A 19,564-nucleotide genomic window follows, 5' to 3' on the forward strand; every position below is an offset into this window, starting at 1 on the left:
TTACTAGCCAGCAAACTTTCAACTGTCCCTGAAATCACTAACAGGCAGCAGCTCTCTCCCTACACTATCTCTTCAGCACACACAGGCAGAGTGAAAAAACGCTGCAGGGCTTCGGTTTTTATAGGGAAGGGGAGTGGTCCAGGGGAGAGCTTCCTGATTGGCTGCCATGTACCTGCTGGTCTGGGGTGAGAGGGCAAAAAAAAGCGCCAACAATGGCGAACCCAAAATGGCGAACGTCGCGCGACGTTCGCGAACTTCCGGCGAGCGCGAACACCCGATGTTCGCGCGAACAAGTTCGCCGGCGAACAGTTCGCGACATCTCTAGGTTTGAGTTGTATATCACGGTCAAATCCAGGTTTGTTATTTTTTGCTCTTTCTTGGTAAAGAATGTTACACAGCCTTCCAGTTCTCAGTTACAGTTATACAGCCAAACCTTTTGGTATACTTAAGTGAGACTTTTGTATGCATGAATAAAAGCCCTTTCATTCAGGTTCAATTTAAAGGTAATGATTCCGAAACTGTGGACTTGTCCACTAGGGTAACTGAAAGCATTGCCGGAGGATCCCATGCTAAGTCAGTTCGGTGAAATTTGTGGACAAAAAAATCTACTCAGTTCTATTCTATTCAGTGAAATGCACCCAGAAGGTCAGTCCTAAATATTCTTGGAAATACAGCAAAACAATATTTTCTTATCTGCAGTCTTGTTATAAGCTAAAATTCCCAGACTAAATCTAAGCAAAGTGAAAACAAAACTTTTTAAAATTTTCGTTGAAAAAGTTCACCTTGTGTGTTTGAGATCATACTATTGCCATATAAAATGGCCTCTGGGAATAAGTGCCATAGAAGAATTGAACTTGTATAGTGTGCCACATACATCATATATTACTTTCTAATGGTTGTTGTTGATATAACAATGCAATTTAGTTTACAGTACTCACTTCAGTAATTCTAGGTTATGCAGAGCAGCCACTGAATATTTCTAGTCATAACATTAATCGTTCCATGCTGTTGGTTGGTGTCAGCCAGGACTGCCATTAGAAATCACGGGGCCCTGTACAGCATTTTTTTGTGACCCCCTGCGCCCCACCCACCTCAGCCCCACCCCAGATCCTGCACACCCCATAGTTAAAAGACCATACAGACATCAGTGCTATAATGGTAAACCCCCCACACACAATTTATATATACAATGATGGTCAGGGCTCCCCCTATAAATAAAAAAAACTGTGGCACCAGGGCCCCCCATAAAAGTTTTTTTTAAAAAAATCATTGGTGGTTCAGGGCCCCCCATAAGTTTAAAAAAATATTGGCATTAGGCCCCCTCTTACAAATGAAAACATTTTTTTAAACTTGTTTAAACTTGTTTTGATTGGTTGGGTTGTGTAGAAATGCTCATATCCTGTGATTGTCATTTGAGCCCATGAATAAGCACCCTGAAGGGTAAGAAACGCATAGGGTGGATGGAGATGATCAGATGAAGCTATATTTTTAATTTTTCTACCAATAAATTTATCTTTTAACTGAATATCTCTGGTCCTGTGGATCGGTTTGAGTGCCGGTCAGCCCTGCTTCTTTATCTTCTGCTGTACTGCTCCCCGAACCCTTCCTTCTAGGACATGACATCATGTGAGCAACACAGAACAGGAAATGAGTGTCTGGAATGCAAATACCGGAAGCGACGAAGGAAACCATAGCAACTAGGAGGAAGCTGACTTTAAAAGAACAGCACACAATACCAGCACTCCTGCCTCTGAGGAAGCTGATAGGACCAGCGAAACGCGTCAGGCGAAGGGGCGGCACACAAAGACTGAAATGTGAGTGCAATTGTTTTTGAAAATTACTTTTAATAAAATTGTATTACATTATATTTGGATTCTATTTCCATATCGGAGTCGGAGACGTGTGTGCGTGGAGGGAGACCCCTGTGAGGAGTTAGTGTACACACCTTACAAGTAGGCAATGTGGCCAACTGGTGAAAGTACTTTTGGTCCAAGCATGGAAACATTCAATTTGTCAGCACAAATCGGAAAACCTTATCTTGAACTTTCATTGTGATTTTTTTTATAAAGTGTAAAGTGGACACGCCCGATATAATCACTTTTAACACTGGGTGACACCTATGTAATTGAGCGTATTACACCATATAGTTTCTAATTTCTGTTGCCTTAGACACTGATCTCATTTTTTTGTATTTGGAGACTTTTTTTGGAAGTGGAGAGACTGTAAGGAGATCGGCAAGAACCAAAACCTAACAGACTAACTTTCCTAATTTTGTCAAGTAACTACAGAGGATGCAGACCCTGCAGTTGCAGGGGGGGGGAGGGGGTCCTGGGGGCCCAATGAGGTCCTAACTAATGAGCGATTTCAACATATATTGGTAAAACAGGGCATCCTTGGCATATGTTGAAGGCCCTAAAATTAATTTAATGTGGGGCCCAGTATCACCACTGGGTGTCAGATTCCTCATTAGTCACAAGGTGAATAGTTTCCCCTTCACTCTATAATATAGTGAATAAAGTACCCCCTCTTGTAAAATATAAGGAACTCACCGTTTATAAGGATATCATTTACAGGATATTCATGGCTTTTGTGTATTATAATACAATATACAACGAAAGACATTAAATAAAGGACTCCCTTGTGCTATCACTACTGTTAAAGATAAATTACATTATTTTCTCTAGGTGGATCAAGATGCAGAATGCAGATCTTTGCAAATGTGTACATTTTTTCAACAAATGTGGATTATGAAGTCATTATGGGCAAATGTTATTTCTGTAGACAAAAATCAAAATCATGACTTCCTGTTTGGGACATATGAATGTAATATTGCATTCACGGAAGGAAGTTCATTGAAAAAAATGCCAAGAGCTTGGATGTAAAAATGTATTCACAAATTTTAAGCAGCGTGTTTGTCTTACACAAAATCTTAACCTGATTATGGAATATTTTATAGCAATTTCCTAAATGTTAAAGGAAGTAGCATGTACTTATATATTTCTAAATATAAAATTGGTTAGTATAATACCCTTAAACTATTTAACAGAATTATAATTTTTAATGTGTGTTTCTGATGTAATCTGCCCACTGCTATCGGTCATTAAAGTTTAGTAACCAAAATTCCAAAAAAAACCCGGAAACATATATCTAACTAGCTGCTTTGGGTTGCTACACACTGTGCTGGAATAAAAAGACATAGTGCTTTTACTTCATTTAATTCCTAGTGGAGCCCCAGAAAAACAAATACACATTTTGGGTTCACTTCTTTACTCACTCTGCTCAATGACTCTTTGGAAATTGCTTTGCCTCTTGTGAACACCAGACCCACTAGTAGCCCTGTCCTCAGAAAGATAGCCTCAGTGCTCTGTGTCCTGCTGAACCCTGAGCTTCTTATAATTACAGTACCTTGTCAAACAACATATTTCCTATAAAAAGTCAAACATATGAACTTAACCAGTGGAAAAAAATGTCTGGCTTATACATTCCTTTCAAATAATTACTGCTATATGAACCAACAACACAGAGAAAACATATTTCCTCTTAACTTTCCTGGAGTTTATACCTTCCACCATGTCTGAATGGAGAATCCAAATAGACCCAGGTATTTTAAATAAACAAGAGGCTCAAGCAGCCCCACCAGCCCAATAAACAGTGAGTGTCTATGGCATCTTACATCAGCCCTCTGGTATTTGCCAGAACCCATAAATTGCCAGTCCGACCTTTCACTAAGCAAATCACACATTTTCATACATTCATACATGCACAAAAAAACCTGACACAAATCAGGCTATTCTTCAATGTATTATAAATATAATTTTTTTTAACAAAGTAATTTTATTTAGTATTAGTTACCAAATACATAGGTCTGATAAACAAGTGAAGGACACAATGATACCAAAGAATAATATGTATCTGTTGGTTTATTGTATTTCAACAATTTAGGGATCATTTAGCTAGGGACCCTTAATGGAACATGCAAAAGTATCCCCCCCCTCCTTTGGTGCTCATTTTAAGAGCTGGAGTCTGGCTGCACTCTTCACCTTAGGCTGTACAGGGCCCTGTTGTGACTTGCTCCCAATGTCTTATATTGTTCATTTAAATGGTGCGTAAGTTATGGGTTGGGTAGGGTGGAATGCCTACATGCCTCCTATTTATCTCCCTATTTATCTTCCTTCTTGAATACACTATTTTGGAGTACAGGCCTGTAATTTATCTACACGCATACATATTTGCTCCTGTAAATGGTAAATCAACCCCTTTGCATATCAGTAATATTTTCCTTATACAGCTTTGATGTTTTGTGTGGTAACACACTTAAAACAGGAAAAAAAATTATATTCTAAACTTCAGGGCTGAGCGCTCTTGGCAATCTGGCCAGCAACCTTACTCCACACTTGACCCCCCCATAGCACAAGTACACAAACACGCATGAGGCACACATGATGATGACAGGGGTGGTGGTGGAATGGAGACATGAGAGAGCATTGGCAAGGAGTGGGCATTACTGGAGGGCTTGAGGTCCTGGACTAGGGAGGGGTATGCAGTCTACCCCTATTTCCAGCCCTGCTAACTGTAACAGGAAGAATTGTGGGAGAAAAAAAAAGACACACCTCTGTCCATTTTCTGGCTGATGTGACCTAGTATATGTGCATTCCTTTGTTTGTGTGTGTGAGGGCATGTCTTATAAAGGCCAAATAAATTAACTTCAAAACTGGGAATTATTGAAAAAGCAAAAAAATTGCAATATGCACTGAAGTCAGTAGGTGTCAATATTTTTGCATGAGACAATTTTTTCTCACACCACATGCATTAATGTTAATGGCCATTTTTCTTGTGGCGACTTTTTTGTTTCAGCAACTTTTTTGTCCAAATGCATTAAAGTGAATGGACGTTTTTTTTGTCTCAGCAACTTTTTTGTTGCAGCTACATATTTCACAGCAGATTTTTGTCGCAGTTTCGTGTACAAATTTTAAGATGGCGAAGTGCTGGATTTCACCATGGATCCATGCCTGGTGAAAAAAAACGCTCACCGCTTAACTTCAGCAATTAAACTAATACAGAAAAGGTATAATCAGGGGGGGGGGGGGTGCCAAAATATTCGGCACCACCAGCCTGGGGTCTTGTTATAGGAGCTCCACAACACCATCTTCTTTTTAAATCGTCTCTTCCTTTCCAGTCTGGGTGTACATGCGCAATAGCATGAAAAGCTGAACTTAGAAAGAAATTGCCAGCTTTTAAATTCCTACGTGCGCACCTGGCCCAAGGGCCACAAAGAAGAATGGAGATTCAAAAGAATTACAGAAGTAATGGGGTAAGTGTGACACCTTACCTTTTGTGATGGCATTGTTACATTTGGGAATTATCCAGTGGCAAATGTTATTATAAAACTATATTTTATACATACTGTATCTTTAAGTTGTTCATCACCATTCAACTCATTTGTACTTCTTTTTAGGACTGGAAAAGTAATTGAACCCAAAAGGATTGTTGAGTATTTGCAATAATCTAAACTTTTGGGTAACGTAATCAAAAATGCATGTTATTATGGTTTATTTTATTAAAGGAAACAACTGCACAGAAAACAATTGTGACAATGTGCCATTCGGGCAAATAACACGTTTGTATAAATTCCTTTGTCTAGTCAAAGGCAGGTGCCATACAACTATACCTGGTTAAGTTCCTTCCTGCTTTCTTGGAATCAAATCAAAAGACAGTTGTAGTAATATCCCTCACATTCCTCCCTCTTAAAAGGGCATGGTTTGTTCGGACAGCTGTTTTTTTTCTTTTTATTTAAACAGCCTTCTCATCAGTTCTGGAGAAAAAAAGGATTTTCAAATTTTAAGGCATAGCACATTATTCTGTGTTTGCACTTGATCTGATCCAGCTTGCAGGTTTTCAGGTAGAGGTATGTGATCAGCTCTTTATGATAACTAAAAGCTTAGGGTAAGAAAATATAGCACAGGTAAAGTGTATAATGTCACAGACAGCTTTCAGACATCATTTATGGCTTTCAACCAAGCTGTAAAATGAAATGTAACGTGAAACATCAAGGATGTAGCTCAAAATCAATGGTTATTCAGTATGACATATAATCAATATATTTCTATGCCATTTTTGCCTATTGAATGGTTATTCAGTATGACATATAATCAATATATTTCTATGCCATCTATGCCATTTTTGACAGCTCACATTCTTGTTTAAAATTATAATTTTCAAACAAATTTACTTCTAACTGCATCTGTACTTCTCCATCTCTTGGCTCTGGGTGTAGCACTGTAATTTTACATTGGCGTCAGTTTGTATCAAAAGGGGCATACCTTCAGAATCAATGACAGAGACATATATAAGGAGAGATTTTCCAAAAAAACTGCCTTATTTATGACTATAGAGACAAAGCCCTTGATAAATGCAGATTGAAAACATTGAATGTAAACACTTAAGAGGGTGTTTATTGAAAATTACACATTCCTTTCTTAAAGGGGCAGTATACATCGATATAAGCTTGTTTTCAACCTAAGCAAAATAGATAGAACTTATGTTGAATATACATTATACCTTTTCTTAGTAAAACATGAATATACCTTGATTATATTTATTATGAAGCATTACGGGGCCCATTTACTTCGAGTGAAGGAATAGAGGAAAAAAAGTTTGAATTTCGAATGGTCGAATATGGCTACTTCGACCATCGAATGAGCTACTTCGACCTTCGACTACGACCTTCGACTTCGAATCGAACGATTCGAACTAAAAGTCGTTCGACTATTAGACCATTCGATAGTCGAAGTACTGTCTCTTTAAAAATTCTTTGACCCCCCCTAGTTCGCCACCTAAAACCTACCGAGGCCAATTCCTAACAATTTCCTGATCGAAGGAATATCCTTCGATCGATGGATTAAAATCTTTCGAATCGTTAGATTAGAAGGATTTGATCGTTCGATCGTAGGAATATCGCAAAATCCTTCGACTTCGATATACGAAGTCGAAGGATTATACTTCGATAGTCGAATATCGAGGGTTAATTAACCCTCGATATTCAACCCTAGGTAAATGTGCCCCTACATGTATAGGATCTATTTTCCAGAAAGCTTGGGACCAGCAGTTTTCCAGATAAGGGGTTTTCCTGTAATCTGAATCACTTTGCCTTGCATCTGCCAAAATCATTTAAACATTAAATAAACTCATTTGGATTGTTTTGATATATGCAGTTTAGTGACCATCAAGTACAAGGTACTGTTTTATTATTAAAAATTATTTTTAAAAATTACACTTATTTGCTCACAATGGGTGGTGGCCTTCCCATAATTCTGAGCTTTCCATATAACTAGTTTCTGACTATGGGATCCTAAACTTTCAGATTTACTACATTACCAATTAAAGTGAGCTCTATTTAAACATTCTGCTAACTCCACCCTTTGTTTTCATTGTTTTGGCTAACAGATAAGCAGAAGGCAATTATCTGTGCACCGGAAATATTATTTCTTAATATATCTAGTTAATATCTACAGTATTTTAAGAAATATTTCTGAGGAGGTCTAGTATGTCTTTAAGTGAAATAATTATCCTAAAAGTCCCTTAAAAGGGACATTATACCCCATTTCTTTTAATTCAATGAGGTTTAAAGAGGTTGTGCTGAACATTTTTTTCTATTAGGACATGATTTTTTAAATGCCTTGAACTAAACAACAGAAACAGTTTTAATTGAAGCTACTCAAATTCTACTTGCTTTAATACAAGCAGATCAAAACCAAATCAGTAGTCCACTTAGAAGCATTCTGTGTATGCTGCTCTTTATCACACAACAGCCTGCAGCTGAGGGAATGCATGGTGTTTGTTTAAAGGGATACTGTCATGGGAAAACATGTGTTTTCCAAAATGCATCAGTTAATAGTGCTGCTCCAGCAGAATCTTGCACTGAAAATCATTTCTCAAAAGAACAAACAGATTTTTTTTATATTCAATTTTGAAATATGACATGAGGCTAGATATATTGTCAGTTTCCCAGCTACCCCAGTCATGTCACTTTAGGATGGAACTACTTTCTGGAAGGCTGTTATTTCTCCTACATAATGTAACTGAATCAGTCTCAGTGGGACTTGACTTTTACTATTGAGTGCTGTTCTTAGATCTTCCAGGCAGCTGTTATCTTGTGTTAGGGAACTGCTATCTCGTTACCTTCCATTGTTCTGTAGTTATTCTTCCGGGGGGTGGGGGTCATGGGGGAAAAGGAGTGATATCACTCCAACTTGCAGTACAGCAGTAAAGAGTGACTGAAGTTTATCAGAGCACAAGTCACATGACTGAGGGCAGCTGGGAAACTGACAAGATTTCTAGCCCCATGTTAGATTTCAAAACTAAATATAACAAAATCTGTTTGCTCTTTTGAAAATGGACTTCAAAGAAAAGAATTCTGCTGTTGCAGCACTATTAACTGATGCGTTTTGAAAAAAACATGTTTTCCCACAACGAAAGGTGATTGTGTTTGTAAGGATCAGCAAGTCTCACAGTTTCATAATTTTCTATGTTTAATGCAAGAAATAACAAAAACCATACAAATGTCGAAGCGAAAATGTAGTAAATTGTATAGAGGTGAAAGTGAAGACTCCTTTTGATAAGAAAGAAATTGCACACACAATACACCTTCAATATTTCTGAAATGGCTACCAAAAACAATTGGATGAAAAGAACTAATTAGCCACATGCCTTTTTAATTGCAAATCAAAGTGAAATTACATTCCGACATCTGCTGAATAATGTTCAACTTACAGCAAGCAAAGAAAAAAAAAACCAGCAATTTACTTTCCTTTTCATTATATGATGGAAATGCTTGTGGCATTACAAATAGGCAGATTTCCCGACTTCAGTAGAAATAAGTTTTCTCCGTGAGAAAAAAAGATTTGCAGTTCTTTTCAAGTCACTTTCGCAGGCAGAATGTTAAAAGACAAAAATTACTTTTGCCACAAGACACCAGAATAATAAAGTATTTATTTGCTCAAGACAATACAATTGCTGCTGTCTCCTGACGGACTTGGAAATATTTTGGACTGTACTAACAAATAGCTATCCTTGGCTCAGTTGGCCAAAATGAACAAATGGCTTGAGCAAAAGACTAAACCAATTTATTTTCCCTTTGAGCAGAGGAAACCCTAAGATTGATTGTATTGTTCTTGTTCACAATTGTTGTGTCTATTCATATGCATACTGTACATGAGTACCCACATTCATCCTTCAGTAGTATTAACTCTTGAAATACCTGAGAAGTTTGTATGTGTCATTGAAAATTATATAAATAGCCACTGTATTTATGTACAGTTTAGAAATCATTTTTAACCCTTTACATGCACTAGATCATAAAATATATGTATATAACATACCTAAAACTAATCTTAATCTTAACAATGTCCTCAACTTAGATACATTTAATGAAACATGTATTACATAACCAAAAGGAGAACTAAAACAAAGAAGTAGGCTAGAAATGCTGCACATTATGCACATTATGAGATTTTGTACCAGCTCAAGTTTCATTGTTAGGCAAATTCGGAAAACAAAGTGCCGCATGTGTTTTCCCACTGTCGATTTACTTTGTAATCTAGTTTTGGAAGATTTGTCTCCCATCGTAGCACATATTTAAACGTGAGTGACAAATCTTCATGTTGGCATTACACTTAGTAGTGAAGATCTGTGTCTCCAAAGATTCCTCCAGTAGCTCCCTGTATTCAGCGTCGGCCCAGACCCAGTAGAAATAGGTGGCGCTGCTGTCCTCCCCTCCCCCACCCGATTGCGTGAGGAAGGCGCGATACACAGGAAACAGGTACGTGCCGGCGGGGGTAGGGAGGGGGGAGAGGGACAGAGGGAGCCCAGTGACTGTGGTATGAGGCGGCCCTGCCACTGGAGGGCCCTTCCACTGAGGGCAGTGGTGGCGGGCCCTCATGTATCAGTCCCGGTGGGCCCTGACCCCTCCTGTCTCCTCCCCTGCCTATATTTGTTTCTCTTGATTCACCGCACCTGCTCTTTGACAGCTTGAGTTTAGGGACAGACTCACAATATATACAGAATGTACATGTCACAATACAAGGTTGATTAGTAATTCATTCAGATTCACATTGCGTGGCAGCTCAGAAAAAAAGGCAATTAGCATCAAAAGGTAATAATCAGAACTGTAGCATCAGTTTCTATGACATTCCCTAAGCTCAACTTTACCCAGATGCCCAGGCCCAGGGGCGCTTCGCCAATGAGGCGAGTTGAGGCTCTCTCCTCAGGCGGCAAAAATGCTGCTCCTGGTATTTTAAGAGCCGAATTTCTGTTTTTCAAACCGGAAATTTGGCTCTTCTAGCGCAGAGAGCGCAGCTAGGCTCTCTGCGCTAGTGTCCTGGCCCTCTCTGCCGCCCTTGTGGACCCCCCTGGACCCCCTCAGGTGCAAAAAGGTAAGCGCATGGGGGAGGGGGGGCGGCAGCAACTGATGCTGCATCAGGCGGCTGAGGGGCCAGGATCGCCACTGCCCAGGTCATATTCAAAATGTCAGTGTCACTAACACTCCTAAAAAATCCAACATGGTGATCCCATATGCACAACTTTAAAGTGAATCATGACTGTTACAAATATTCTAAAACTTTAAGCTGGTGCAGTAAGCACAGTACATACAATCTGGCAATTATAGAGATAAATAGCAACAAATGCCACATTTTAAATCAAACTTGTTAACTGTCTTCCCTTTGTTGATTATCCAGTTAGCTCCCCTCCTGAAGGTCACGCCCTAAAGACCAGGCATGTTTCACAACACTTGAGAAAGGGCCCATGTGATCCGAAACATGTTGTGTAATAAAAACTACCAGCTCAGTTTTGCAGTCTTGGTGGCTTCCTTCGTACTTTATAAATGATGAATTGTCTGGTCTTTACAATGTGACCCTCAGGAGGGGAGCTCACTGGACAATCCCTTGCATTTATTAGCAGAAATTCAACGTTTCGGGGTCAGGCTTGATAAAGGGGCCTGACCTCGAAACGCTGCATTTTCTGCTAATAAACGCAAGGGATTGTCCCTGCTTGCACCTGCCCTTTGAGTGCCAGTGTTTTCTTACCTACTTGCTGAAGGGAGGTAAGACAGTGGTCCTGGGTCGGCAAGGCCCATTGGGTTTTCCCCACTGCCTCGCTGGCCCAGTCTGACCTTGGCATTGCCAAATCATTATTGAGTAGGGACAAAGAGGGAAGCAAAGTACAATGCAAAATGAAGCTAATATGGTCAAGTCTGAGCATCAAAATCATAAATGCTCTTTAGCTTGCAATAAATCTGTTCATGGTTCACATCTACATTACCAGATAAACATTGCAAACCCATTATAAAAACAAGCGAGGCAACTTTGGGTGACTTCTGAAAGCTAAAACGATGCATGTGTTTTACCAGTGGTGATCTACCATTTACTTTATAATAATCAGTTGAATCAAACCAATTCTTACATTGTATTTGACCTCACTTCTCTCATCTACTCTATCAAAATAATAACTGATTAAACTGCTTGTGATAATAGGGGTAGCATTGTTCTGCTAGTCCAGTTTGTTTAATTATTCCCTATATTGTTCTTAATAGTGATCTTTGATAGAGCTCATTTATTTGTTTGTAAATACTATGTTTTTTTTTTATTATTAGGATGTTGCTTAAGGAACAGTTCAGTGTAAATATAAAAACGGGGTAAGTCGATAGGCTGTGCAAAATAAAAAATATTCTAATATAGTTAGCCAAAAATGTAATTTATAAAGGCTGGAGTGACTGGATGTCTAACAGAACAGAACTCTACTTCCTGCTTTGCTGCTCTCTAACTCTGAGTGACTTGAAGGGTGGCCACATGGGACATAACTGTTCAATGAGTTTGCTTTTAATCCTTAGCATGCAGGTCAGATTGAAAAGCAACTGGTTATGACCCATGTAGCCCCCTCTCAAGTCACTGATTGTTTACTGCCTGGTAACCAATCAGTGGAAACCAATAGCGCAGCAAAGTAGGAAGTGCAAAGCAGTGTTCTGGCTATTCTATTCAAAATCTGTTTATAACCTAACATAGCCGTACAGTGTGTGAATCTTGCAACTGCCAGTTTAAGGCTAGATCAGGCTTTCTGCAGGCAGAGAATTTACTGCCTGCTGCTCCCATTCTCTTCTGCAGGCATCTTGCAAGAGTTTGGCCAAGCTGGTAGGAAAACAAGACTTGAAGGATTCCAGAGGCAATCTGGGGTTGCATACTTTGTGACAACATTGGGGCTTTCCACCTAAGGTGGGACAGTTATTTGGGATATGTGTCACTGCAGAAATGGATTCAGAATATTGCATTAACCCAGACAAGATATACATATGGGTGTGTTAAACTACAACTATTAGTAACTGCAGTTAATCACAGAAACACATGCCAGTCCCCAAACATTACATTATAAAGTAGTATTACAATTCACATATCATATGCAGTTAAACACAGGTTATACTGCCAACAGGTTGTGGATTTGAATTAGAGGAGAATAAGGAGCTTTTCTCAGCGCCAGCCAGTCCGGTTGCATTCTGGGTATTGTAGTTTTACATTACCCTTGGCAACAGGCAACTACATTGCCAAAAATGCCCTATTTACTGCCCAATTAAGGATTCACTGAGAAACAGGAAAAGTACATTATGAGTTTTTTTTATATTAAAACTAAAATATTGGAGGATATATTGGTGGATTTGTACTTTACAAAAATCAGCCACTGCTTAAAAAAAATAGTCCAGTTTAATGGAAAACACACTAATGATAACCATGCAACCCCTCCTGATTTTGGAAGTGGAGTGTAGTAGGAGGAGGGAATGTAGTCGAAGTTTGGGCAAATTGTGAAATAATAGTCCTGTAAGGGGAGGGTTTGTATATGTGGGATTGTGTGTGTGTGTGATTGCATCGGGGGAGGGACAGGACTGTTTTTGTTGTGAGTGAAAGCAGTGTTGGGATGGGTTAGAGCTTCTTGGACTCTTAGGACTAATTTTCCAAGCTATTGCAGACTTTCTGGGATTGTCTGCCATGGAGGGTGTGAATGTCCTCAAGATTTTGACCAATATGACTGACATAATAAGATCTGCTTCCCAGGGCTGTGATAATGGGGCTCTCATGGATCACTTTGGTGTCCTTATCCAAGGCGTGCTGGCAGTGGTGGCATTTAGCACATTAATGTGTAAGTACTACATACATTGCTAGGCAAATTAATTAATGTCAGTATGACATATAAAATGATTCTTATCTTAGTGCATGGTTATTGGAGGTTTCCTTGCTACTCTGTACTGATGGGGAATGTTTGCTGTTGGCATTTAGTGAAAATTAGATTGCATGTTTTATAGTTAGCTACTTGTAATTAAGATAGTGATTTATTTGCAAGTAGTAGGTAATGGTACTCCTGTTTACCAACTGCAGTGGAAATAAATACTTGTGTTTGATTAGTGCAGAAGTGCAAGTTGTACTCACATCAGAGGTACAAACATGACTGAAGTTGTAATTAAAAAAAAGTGTACTGTGGAAAATAAATTATACTTTGTACTTTTTGCACTTTGACAATTTAATAAAGATCATTTTTCAAAATTGGCCAACCTGTCTGCTAGGTGTTCCTTGCAATGCTAAGGGAGTTTCCAATAAATTGTGAAAAATGTATTTAAAACGCAGAAATAGTGGCCATGTGAGCAAGTAGTGAACATATACCTGTATCTCACTTGGAGAGACAGAACGAACTATCATTTCATTTCTAAATAATCCCATTCTATTGCAGAATCTGAATAGATTGAAAAGGTCTATTGATTTTAAAAAAGCTTGCTCACCTTCCCAGCATTTTTCTATTGTTTTCTATTAGTACACTAGAAATAACTTTTTTAATCAATTTGTGTTTTGTCTCATTGGAGCATCTGAAGGGGGGAGGTCACAGACTGTACTAAAGGTATAGTAGTTGGTACATCATCTATCTTTGGCTCTTCTGAGCAGATTTGTGTTATTAAGGGCAGTTGTTATATACTTGATGCAATAGTTACTAATGCTTCACGGACACTGCTGAGAAATGTATCAACTATATGTTGTAAATTGTAACAGTTCAGAGTCTTTTACTGAGCTGCCAGGCTGAAATACCAGGAATTGGAACTTTAAACTATATTTTGAATTTAAATTTAAAAAATGGTCAAAAACAAAAAAAATTGAAAACCTGTCTGCACTTCAGCTTACTTCCAGCTACATGTGGTAGGTGAGTGTACGTATCATGTGGGATGAATGGCATGTGTATCTGTGGCTGTAACTCTCAGGAGTTGTAGTTCAACACATCCAAATGGATATCATACATGTCTGGGATTAATGCAGTATGCTAAATCCATTTATGCAGTGACGTACCACCCAACTGTCATTCTTTACATGGGACAGCCCCGATTTTTGTCACCTGGCCTGTGGACCCTTATTGGGACAGCAGGAGCATGTTTGGTTTGGGTGCTTTTGGGGTTGCCACTGTGTTTCATAAAAATGTAATGGGGCCACAGTGTATGATAACTGCATGTGGGGCCACAGTTTTTCTTTCAGTTTAACCATGTAAAAAGGGGTGTGTTTTTGTTAAGCGGGTGTGGTATTATTACATTTTCTACTATACTATGCACTACAGTTAATCGGGGCAAAAACTAGGGGTAGGCAGAAAAGGCACATGCACTTATTTGTATAAGTATCGCCTACCCCTAGTCCAGCAAGAGTATTTCCACCTTTTTGTGTGCGCACACTTGATTGCTTGAAAATATAAGATTTTGTGTGCCCGTGTGCAAAGGGTTGCGGCATCGTGACTGGTCTGGTTGCCTGGGACGTCCAGCCAGCCTGGTCCAGTGCTGCAGTTAATAGTGTCTCTCAAGAAGTTTCCCAAATGGAGGTCATGTCTGGTGTTAAATTTCTTATACCCCAAAAGCTGAAAGCATATCATCTTAATTAAAATATAATGTGCTGTTATCCTGCACTGTTAAAACTATTGTTTGCTTTAGAAAGACTATTATAGTTTATATAAACAAGCTACTGTGTAGCTATGGGGGCAGCCATTCAAGTTGGAGAAAAGGCACAGGTCACATAGTAGATAAAACACCATTGTATTCTACAGGGATTATATGTTATTTGCTAAGTAACCTGTGCCTTTTCTCTTTTTTTACAGCTTGAATGGCAGCCCCCATGACTACGCAGCAGCTTGTTTATATAAACTATAGAAGTCTTTCTAAAGCAAACACACAGCTTTTACCAGTGCATGCTAACAGTATTTATATATTCATTACTTTTAAACACTTCATTTTCTGGTGTTACTGTTCCTTTAAATACCTGGATTTTCTAGTAAACTTTAATATCCTGGTTTATATTCAGTAATGCAAGTGCATGGTAGATAAGGTTGTTTTACTTTAAGCTGGAGCCGACGGCACATGTCAAATTAATATTATAATAATCTGCATTACAGAGGGCAGGACACATCAGTTATCCCAGTATGCAGTGTATTGACTATTTCAGGGGTGAGCGACAGTGAAGGGTGGGCAATGGTTCAAGGTGCTGTGATTCAAGGTTTGAAATGGCTTTTGGCTGGTTTTGTTATCGACTTTGGCTGGTTTTGAAACTTAGATCTAGAAACCCTAAGTAGTAGGCACATACCTGGCTTAAACCTAGTATTGTTAGTTAGTGGGGCTGTCATGATACAGGCCTGTAATAGTTAATAAAACAGGCCAAGGTATCATGAGAAATATTTCTGCCAACATCTAAATCAGACACATAACAGGCCTCTTCTCACTATGGTCAGAGGGGTCAGAGCTGTAATGCCCTCCTCCATACCCTGGCTGATAAGAGCCATTCCATGGGGAGGGGGGAAGCCCAAGGAGTGAGAACTTAAAGTTCCCAGCAAGACCCTCAAAGGTGAAGTAAAGTTTACATATAATGTATACTCGAATATATTTATCCTTATAGAACCCATACCTGTTGTAACAACAGTATAACAACTTGATGATGGGTTCAAGGCTATTTCATCTTTCCAACGAGTCCAAACATGAGTAGGTTTGGTACTCTGTATATTAGATGTGAATATCTGGGCAGGGGCAGGTCACACAGTATTGATGTTTAGTATCTATGGAATCCCTGAGAGAATTAATAACCAATGAATATAAAATCATCTCTCTCCTATGTTCCAATGGAGAGTTATGGTCATTATATTCTTGGTCCAGTTCCTACTCACAGGAGGTCATAAAAACTCAATCTGTGTCCTGCTAGGCCACGCCCCCTTATATTCCTGAGGGAGGGGGGAGTGTGCAGTTACCTGATGCCCTGAAATCACTAATAAATAGTCAGCTCTTCTGACTAAACTTGGGATTTACTTTGGAGGACCAATTGCGATTGGAAGTTATCCCATTTGTTTCCCCTTGCCTCCAGGACCAGGAATTCTATATCTTTGGAGTTAAGTATAGGTTTTCCATGTTTTCCCTTTTATTTTACAACTGTTTGTAATCGTATTATTGAATGTATGTCTCTTTTTGTAACATCTTTTTGTATATTGCACTGTTATACCTTTTATAATATTAAAGAGAATTTAATAAGATTGTCTTTGATGCTCTAAACGAACCTAGCCTGAAAGAGTTGAGCCTTAACCCTCTGCATACTGAAGTACTTGTTGAGTCAGTAGGAACTAACTGACTATAGTGAGAGAGTGTTAATGCATTGGTGTATTGAGAATTATTACCTGTTAGAGAGAACAGGGGAATAGTCACATTAGGTTTCTATCGCCTGTGAATGATAGATGGTGGCAGCGAATGAGTTTTGTGGGTGTTGGTTGGTGTTTGGGGTGCTTGTGTGTTAGTCTAACCTGTGTGCAAGGTGGGTGAGAGACTGAGTGAGTGACCCCTGATAGTCACACCTAAAGTCACGTGCGGTTGGAAGTACCGTGTTCGTGACAGGGGCACTAGAGAAATATTTGAATTAACTGTGTGAACCTCTGCATCCAGTAAGATTTATAGCTAAGGTTATTGCATGTTGTTTTGCTTGTCCTTTATAATGGCTTTTTTTTGGAACAGAAATAAGTAGGACACAATCATACAGGTGTTGTGTTTTAAGTCCAATTGACAGTAGAAAGCAGCTATAAGCATGGAGGAGGTATTTTGATTAGTGGATACTTGTAGATGCTTCATATACAAGAAATCCTACACAATAAAACCTAGAAAATTATAAAAGGACTGTATAGATGATCTCTTGGAGCCCAGAGGATTAATAAAATGGGTGTCTATTTAGTAAACTTGATATTCCACTCATTTTGAATCACTGATAATCCTCTGAGCCCCAAACAACTTTCCAATATACACTTTGTTAGTAGCTTTAAAGTTAATTGAAAATGTAATTGTTATTGAAAGCATAATTTGTATATCCTTTATGTTCTTTAGATCTGACTCCACAGACAGTGGTAGTCGGTTTCTTTTAATCAACTGGCTTCTGCTACATTGTGTCAGGAGTCAGACCAAGAAGGGCAGAAAATATTAAAAGCCAGATGGATACTCCTTTTAGTTGCAATTACATTAACAATTAACTTTAAACTCCTAGTTAAATGTATACTGGAAATGTACTTATAACAACACATTTTCATTATGCAAAACATGGATGGCATTCCCCTTTGATACACTGTAAGAGCTAGTTTAGAATATACAAATATATCTCATTGGAAGCTGTTGTTATCTTAAGCACACAGAAAAAAAGGTTTAGCTTAGTTTAGTCTGGAACTGTTTTGCTTTTGTTTAGCTGGGAAAAATGATCAGAGAAAGCAGTCATGTAGTCAAAAGGGATTTTACAAACTGCTAATTGATCTCTGATTTACAGGAGCTGATGAGACATTAGGGAGAGGACAGTTGTGGGAGTTGTGGGAGGTATAATGCAGCTAGTATACATATTTCTAGAATAAGAAAAACTACAAATGCTGAAGCATATCGTGTGTTATTGAAGTAGAATGCAATAACCCTAAGTTAGAAAACTAACCTAAAGAGATGCAACTGGTATAGCTTTGTTCCACTTTCAGTAAGTGTTTTCTATGTAAAAGAAAGGGCTGTTTCAACCATATGACAGAATTTTGTATAGTGCCAAATCTGACTGCATTAAATAGAAAGCAGATGACGTTCTATGTTGCCAAGTGTTTAAATCCAGCTGTGAAAAGTCTTTGGTTCTGTTTTTGTGTAAATTGAATTCAATTCATTGGTCCCTACCCCAGATACCAGGGCTGAGTTGTACTCACACCTACCAGCTGTTGGTAGAATTCAAGCTCCCAGCATTCTCCCAGCTGTAGTTTGTCAGGTCTAGCAACTTGTGGTGATTTACTTGGAATTTTAGTTGAACTGCGCCTGGAAAGCAGTAGTTTCCCATTGCTGGACAGTTTTGTTAAATACCCATAAGTGAGCCGCAGATCTGACACGCTGCCATAGTCACAGCTGTACCTTCTCACTTCCAACACTTTTTCTGTAGCAGCCAAGAATATTACTCTTTGTTTAACTTATATTGCTTCCTATCTACTAGAAACTGCAGTGAAATAAAGCATATTCCTTTACTGTTGCTAAAATGTATCTGTAGTATACAGATTTTATGACAGTATCAATTGTATGTGCATTTAACTAAAGAACTACAAATTGTCTCCAAAGCAAGACCTATAGACATGTAGGCCTGATCTTCATATATCATATTTTCCAACAACTCAAACTGGGAAAATAACCCTTAAAAGCAACTGAAAGTATGATTGCTATGACTGCTCTTATTAGAAATTTTGCGATTTAATTTCCACTGTTTTAAAGATATTAGCAGCTTTTGTTACTAGATGGGCACAGCAGCTGCTATTGAGGGCTGATATGCCAGGGGACCAATTATCTATTAAAATGGAAGTGACATATCCAGTAAGATGAATTTCTATATCATTCAATCTTTCCCTGGGAAGTTTTCGGATGTATCACCAGTGGAAGAGAAGGTGCTTGTAGCAATTCCAGGCATTTTCACACAGGCTACACCACTGTTCCACTTTAGAAGCGCACTCTAGAAACTCTGCTGAATCGGATAAGATCAAAAAAGCTTAATTTCACATAAAGTAACCAAATACCTTAAGCATTTTGTGTGTGTCCATACGTAATCATAGGTAAAAAAACACTTATCACCATCACCATTAAAAGCAGTCGGAAGGAACGTTACTAATGACACGGCTCCTTTTATTTATTTATTAACTCTTCGGGTCAGGGCACACAGGCAGGTTTGGGGAGATTAGTCGCCCAAAAGAAGAATCGGTTTGTTGCCGGACGACTAATCTCCCTGAATCTGCCTGACCCTTAGGGTAGGGGCACACTGGGCGATTTGTGGAGATTTAGTCACCAGGCGACTAATCGCCTTGTCTTTGTGGTGACCAATCTCCCCGAACGCCTTCCCTCTGTCTTGCGCCGGCTAAAATGAAAAATCATCTGCGGTAAAGCACACGCGACACTTCGGGATTGGTCGCCGCAAAGACGTGGCGATTAGTCGCCAGGCGACTAAATCTCCCCGAATCGCCCAGTGTGCCCATACCCTTACTATTA

The 19,564-nt window shown here is 38.9% G+C and overlaps 1 protein-coding gene across 1 annotated transcript in view; it reads left to right on the top strand.

Annotated features, from left to right (window-relative positions):
• Positions 1-12,879: 12,879 nt before the first annotated feature.
• tmem110l.S (transmembrane protein 110, like S homeolog) overlaps positions 12,880-19,564 on the top strand; it is a 32,742-nt gene continuing 26,057 nt past the window's right edge. Inside the window, exon 1 of the mRNA XM_018255714.2 lies at positions 12,880-13,179. Coding sequence (XP_018111203.1) covers positions 13,029-13,179 — 151 coding nt within the window. The 5' untranslated portion in view covers positions 12,880-13,028. The remainder of the gene's footprint in view (positions 13,180-19,564) is intronic.

The sequence above is a fragment of the Xenopus laevis genome, chromosome 3S (assembly GCF_017654675.1).
Source record: "Xenopus laevis strain J_2021 chromosome 3S, Xenopus_laevis_v10.1, whole genome shotgun sequence".
Lineage (NCBI taxonomy): Eukaryota > Metazoa > Chordata > Amphibia > Anura > Pipidae > Xenopus > Xenopus laevis.